The 6,407-nt window shown below is 39.0% G+C and overlaps 1 protein-coding gene across 1 annotated transcript; it reads left to right on the forward strand.

Annotated features, from left to right (window-relative positions):
- Positions 1 to 3,987: 3,987 nt before the first annotated feature.
- HIGD1C (HIG1 hypoxia inducible domain family member 1C) lies at positions 3,988 to 6,102 on the forward strand. Its single transcript, XM_067529946.1, has 3 exons — positions 3,988 to 4,091; positions 5,334 to 5,468; positions 5,912 to 6,102. Exons 1-3 carry the CDS (start codon positions 3,998 to 4,000, stop codon positions 5,974 to 5,976), a joined length of 294 nt encoding a protein of 97 aa, XP_067386047.1. The 5' UTR covers positions 3,988 to 3,997; the 3' UTR covers positions 5,977 to 6,102.
- Positions 6,103 to 6,407: the final 305 nt, after the last annotated feature.

The raw sequence follows: 6,407 nt of genomic DNA on the forward strand, positions 1-6,407 counted from the left end.
GTTGCTCTCTTCTGGACTTTCTCCAGTGTGTCCACATCTTTCCCAAAGTGTGGTGCTCAGAACTGGACATAATACTGCAGCTGAGGCCTTATCAGTGCCAAGCAGAGTGGAAGAATTACTTCTCATGTCTTGCTTAGTGCAACGTTCCTGCTAATACTTCCCAGAATGATATTCATTTGGTTGGTTGGTTGGTTTTTTTGGCAGTACTACATTGTTGCCTCAAATTTAGTTTGTGATCCTCTATACCCCCACAACCTTTTCTGTCCTTCTCTTTCCTAGGCAGTCATTTCCCATATGGTGGTACTTTGCATTTATCTTTATTGAATTTCATCCTGTTTATTTCAGACCATTTCTCCAGTTTGTCAATATCATTTTTAATTATAATCCTGTTCTCCAAAGTGCTTGCAACCTCTCCCGGCTTGCTATAATCCACAAACTTTGTAAGTGTACTCTCTATGCCATTTGCCAGATCATTTATGAAGACTGAATAGAACTGGACCTAGGACAGATTCTTGAAGGAATCCATTTGATATGCCCTTCCAGCTTGATTGTGAACATTTGATAACTACTCCAAGTATGGTTTTCCAAGCAGTTGTGCACCCACTTTATAGTAGTTCATCAAGTCTATATTTCTCTAGTTTGTTTATTAGAAGGTATCAAAAGCCTTACTGAAGTCAAGCTATGCCATTTGCTTTCCTCATCCACAAGACACACAAGATCATCTTGCCTCACACATTGACATACCTGCTTTCTAGCAGCTTTTCTCTACAGGGTTGTAAAATGCATCTGAGAACAATTTAAAAAGGATACCAAGAGTGCCTTTTTTTCCTCACTAGTTCTAGATCCAGAAATCCACACTGTTCACACTTAGCTCTTTATGATCACACTCTGCACCACTTTTGTAATATTGTTTTGTATTTTACCCTGTGGACACCCTCCAATTTTATTTAACATTATGTATCTGCTTCTATAAAAACCATTAGACAAACTCTCACCTCCCAACCCCATCCCTCAGCTTTACACATTCAAACATGGATGTAAAAAGACCAGCTAGGCTCTTTCTAGCTCCTAGTGAATGACAAAATTCTGTCCTACTTACTCCTGTGCAACACTGCAGCTTTCAAATTATATTCTCACCATAGGTTCTTCTGTGCAGTATTAATATAAGTTACGTCACGTCTGTCATGCCCTGTCCTTAGGGGGATTGTTAGTGAATACAGATCATTAGAAACTTAGTTTACAACTGTATTGGTGATACATGAGCTAGAATAAAATCCAGCCCAGCCACCTGCAGCCATATTGACTCTACCTAGGTAAAAAAAGTAAAACACATTTTATCACTAAAACGTACATGTAGAACTCAGAATACACACAGTTTGTTGAGTAAAACTTTGACTTTAACTGTGCCAGATAACTCTTTTCACAGGGATAAGTATTGCACAGTAATAGTGAAGTACTACAGTATCATACAGTATTATTGCAGTACTAGCTAAAATCCCATGAGAAGCAGGAAACAATTTTCTACCTACATGCATACAGCAGCCTTAGCACAATAGACAGGTGTGGTGGTGTGGCTTTCTTTAGAAGAAGAAGAAGCATTAGCAGTTTTAAATCTTACCCCTTTGGCTAAAAAGTAGTGACTGTGTGCACCTCATTACAACAGCAGTACTTTTATATACCTTTAAGTGCTAGATGATAGTATAATGGTACCGAACACAATTTCGCATTGTAGTGTTAGGATATGACTGAAGGCTATTACTGTTTCTTAATAAGGGGACACACAGAAAACAAAAGTTGGTTTAGAACTATCTGGGAATTAAAAAAATCATTCCAATCTATTTTCCCTTCATTTGTTGTGTACACTCGTCTTTCAGAGCCTATAAGTATTTAAGGACCAATTCAAAGCCCATGAAGTCAATGCGCTTTGGAGCAAAGCCTCATTAACCACTGCTGTTTAATCCTCACCAATGTGCTTACCTAGCTGGTTTAGATTTATAATTATTTTTAAAGTATGGTTTCCTGGCTTCAGAATGAGTACTACATTCCTGGATTTATTAGCGCAGCAATTGAAAGAGCTACACAGGACTTCCAGCTCAAAAAAAAACCACAGCTTCTAATGTTTGTGGCAGTGTAGAGCTAGGTACATTGGTGACTGAAAGGTCAGCATGCTCGTTGGATGACAGTGACAAAAAGCCGTTCCCTGCCCCTCCATGCTCATTCTCTGCAAACATTTTAAAAGAGGGGAAAAAAGACTTTTAAAAAAAACGTGGCATCCATAAATAGATATGATATAAAATAGGCTATTTTCATTGTACTCCCTTTGCAAAATGGTCTTGCTGTATATGGGAAGAATCTTCCCTTATCTACTAATTTCAGTGAGGACATTTTCATTTCAATAAGGACATGCTCTGTGTCAGCATCCCCACTTGAAAGCACCAGTTCAGAAAGCTCTCACTGCAGGCAGAGCCCACTGCCACCTCGAATCACTTGTTAATGGGCTTTGGCTATCGCAGAGTCAGTCTCTGCAGTTTATTTATGGGAATATAAGGGGGATAAAGCCAGTTAGAGACAGCTTTTCCCTCCAGCTCCTATCAGTTACTATGTAAATGATCTTGAATAATATGCAGATTTTAAGATGAGACATAACCATGTTCATCGTTCCATCTTGTATTTCGCTGTGAGACTCTGAATAAGAGCTCTGTGTAAGCTCAAAAGCTTGTCTCTCACCAATAGAAGTTGGTCCAATAAAAAAATATCACCTCACCCACCTTGTTTCTCTTATATTCTGGGATCAACACAGCTACAACATTGCATGTTCAACTTTGTCATTTGTCTGCAGTGCACAAGAGAACTCAATTATAACACAGACCTTAGATAGATGATAAAGGCTGTTGAAGCATTAACAGCCAAAGTTAGCCCCCACTGCTCTTTTTTTGTAATAACAAAAGGGATTATGTTTCTAATTTCTTCATAGTAGGACACCACGCTGGTTTAGGTACTTAGAAGTCTAAGTCTCATTGACATTCAATGAAACAGGCTCCTAACTCACTTAATCACTTTTGAAAATGTTATCCTGTCACTTTTGAAAACGGGACTTAGGCTCCTAAATGGTGTAGGTGCTTTTGAAAAAGTTATACATTGTTTATAATAGAGCCAGGGAAATGCAAAGCGCTGTGTAGATGCTAAATGTGAAATGAGATTCTTCCATAAACCTAAGTGTTTCCCCTGGCACCTTGATGGTGGTGGACTGACTAGCACAGTGGAACTGACACTAACAGGGGAAAAAAAGGCAGACCGACAAATGCTTTATTTAGTTTCCATTGCTCTCCTTACTCTCATTGTTTCTTTAGAGGTTCAATTCAGAAATGTAACTGAAAGAAAATGCACTATGATAAGCACGTGTGTTCATAAGAATAGTGGTTAGCCTGCCCCATTAATCTTTCATGTGCTCTGAAGATTTGTTAGCATTTTTCTTTTGCAAGGAGTGGAATGGAAGGAAAGCATCAGCCCAAAGCAATGCTGAGACCGACTGGACCAAAGGACAAAGAAATTGCATTCTTGTCTTTGCAGTATTTGTCAGTTCTTGGGTCTCTAAAACATCCATTTTCAAATGAAGTATCAGTTTATTCCACAGATACAGCTAAGAAGGGGAAGCTTCATTTCCAAGCATGTCCTGCTGAGTCATTTGGAGAGCCGAACAGGCATATGTGACAAACTGCACATAGCCTAACTGTAATGCCAAAATAAAACCCTTAAGAGGGAACCACAGAACCTCTAAAATGAGATTAAGCAGCTGATATTACATTAAGTGAATTGGCAACTCGCAAAAGGGAATCTGCTTATGTACAGCCAGGATCAGTTTGCAAGTTCGCTGCTCTGACACTTGGGCGTCTCATAAGTAAGAGGTGCCTTGGCAAATAAACGCTGGAGAGCTGAGGAGGGAAGTATCTCTGGATTTGGATTGTCAGCACTGTTCTCTTGTTTTCAGACGTGAGAAATGTCTTCTGATGATCGCTGGTCTGCAGAAGAGGACAACAGTCAAGTATCTAAATTGACACGGAAAGCCAAAGACTCTCCATTTGTCCCTGTAGGTGAGTTGAATCTTTCTGTGCCTTCGTCTCTGTAGGTGAGTTGAATCTTTCTGTGCTATGGACAGGGTTTTATTGTAATAATTTCAGCCTGTTCTTCTGAGAAATAACCTACATCACTCACTGAAGAGGTTAATGGATTTTTCTCCAGAAAGAGCTAATATTATACTGGTTAAACATGGAATAGCAAAACCGATGTGTGAAGTCCCAGGTTTTTCTCTTCCCTCTATCAATCGCAGTACACCATTACTCTACTTTGGCCTTCCTATTACTATATTGTATAGCTCTGGTGCAAAAGTGGCTGTTACTTCATCAGTAGTCTGATGGAAGCCTGTTATAACCCCTTCATTTAAAAGGTGTCTTTACTGTAATTGTGCAACTTCCTTAGCTTCCCCTAGTATCTTCTAGATGGGGGTTCTTCCCTCAGAGCTTTACAGGTTTCTATATTCTCACACCATTGAATCAGCTCTTCATTTAAAAAGCAATATAGTCAAGTGAGATGAGACTCAGACAGAATACTAGGTTTTCAGGAACTGTGAAGACCTGGAGAGGAAAGGAGAAGCCTGGCAGTTTCATCCATCAAACTTCATTAAGCTTCCCTAATATTCAGCAGCAGCAGCAGCAGGACTGTCAGAACAGAAGCTTTTCTAGACCTTAAAGTGATTTGTATGTACCATGCTAAATGAGCACTGGCTAATCTGTATACACTGTTGTCAATTTAGCAGGTTGCGAGGACACAGCTTGCTCTTTTGGAGCATGCGGGGGTAGTTGTAATTGAAAGATTAAAGAATAATTTAGTTAATTCAATTTGATACATCAAACAACAAAAGTAAGGGAAAGTGATTTACAGGCCCTGACTTAACTTCAAAAGCAAAAAAAAGCCAGAGATAAAATTACATATCTAGATGACACTTCCTTCCCTACTTCAGAAAGAAAAAGAAAAGTCAGAGTGATTATAGCTACACGGATGGTTTTGGGAATGAAACTGCCATTTTCTGGTACAGAAGGTTGAATGTTTCTGTTCAAACAGGATGTTTAATTTAGCATTTGGTAAACACTGCTTTTTTAATTCAGAAGGGGTAGATCCTGCAAACTGTTAATATGCTGATTCCTCATCCTATGCGCTATTTGGTAGATTTTATCTTAAATGTAGTATTTAGAATAATACCTGGCATTCTTTAACCCAAAGTTACATTTTCTGGTTCAACAACTTTATTGAACTTCACCCTCCTTCTGAATGTATAGGGATGGCAGGCTTTGTTGCTGTCGTGGGCTATGGTCTCTACAAGCTAAAACACAGAGGAGATCAGAAAATGTCAGTCCATCTCATTCACATGAGAGTTGCGGCACAAAGCTTTGTCGTGGGAGCAATAACAATAGGTAAGATATTAACTGATTTGTGCGGTAGCTTTTTCAAAATACCATTGCAGTAGCCGAGCCTTTTTCTGGGGACGGATGGGGTGGTTCTCTCTCCATAGGGAGCTTACTCATTGAACTACCTCCACTTTCAGCAAGTATTCTGCCATTCCAAAGCTAACAGCTATGTTCTGTAAATCGCTACTAGCCCATGATTCATGGCATAGCTATTCGAATTGGGGTTTATTGGACCATTTAATGTCCAGCTGTTAGCCTAAAAAATAAGTGTTGTAAGGAAGAATGTAAAGAAGACGTTTTTACAGCTAAATAATTTTATCTGTGCAAAAATTTGCAGACATTTTAATGAAATGAAATGAAACAAAACTAATTTGCATGAAGAATAATTGCTGAACTATCTTTCATATGAAAAACACCAATAGATAACCATATTTGTTCTCTTTTGTTAGGTGTTCTCTTCTCTATGTATAAGGATTATGTTAAACCTCAATTCAACAGCGAGCCCAAAAAGTGAACCAACTCCATAGGAGCAAGCAGGAGAGGAAAGCATATGTTCAGTATTAATTATTTAGAATTTCTATATGTAAAGATTGTACAAATTTGAAGTAATAATCACCAGGACTTCTGTTAGCTCTACACCAAAGCCAACCATTGGAAGTTGTGTCCAAGTTTGTCACCCCAATTTCACTGGTACCTGTATATTCATCTCTTTGGTCCTAGGGCAAAGCACTACAGGTTCTGGTCCAATATCCTCCAGAAAATCCTTCTTGGAGAAGTAGAAGGACCACATAAGAGGATCAATATCTAAAATGCACACTATCCATGTTTATGGTGTTAAAGGCAATAGACTCAGTCAATACCAATGTTTCAGAATTCCCTGCCAGCTACAATACTGTGCAGGGAGCGGAACAGTTATCCCCAGAGGCAGCCATCTACCTGCAGCAA

The sequence above is a fragment of the Emydura macquarii genome, unplaced genomic scaffold (assembly GCF_026122565.2).
Source record: "Emydura macquarii macquarii isolate MOO-44397 ecotype Brisbane River unplaced genomic scaffold, CSIRO-AGI_Emac_v2 contig_2994, whole genome shotgun sequence".
NCBI classification, from domain to species: Eukaryota; Metazoa; Chordata; order Testudines; family Chelidae; genus Emydura; species Emydura macquarii.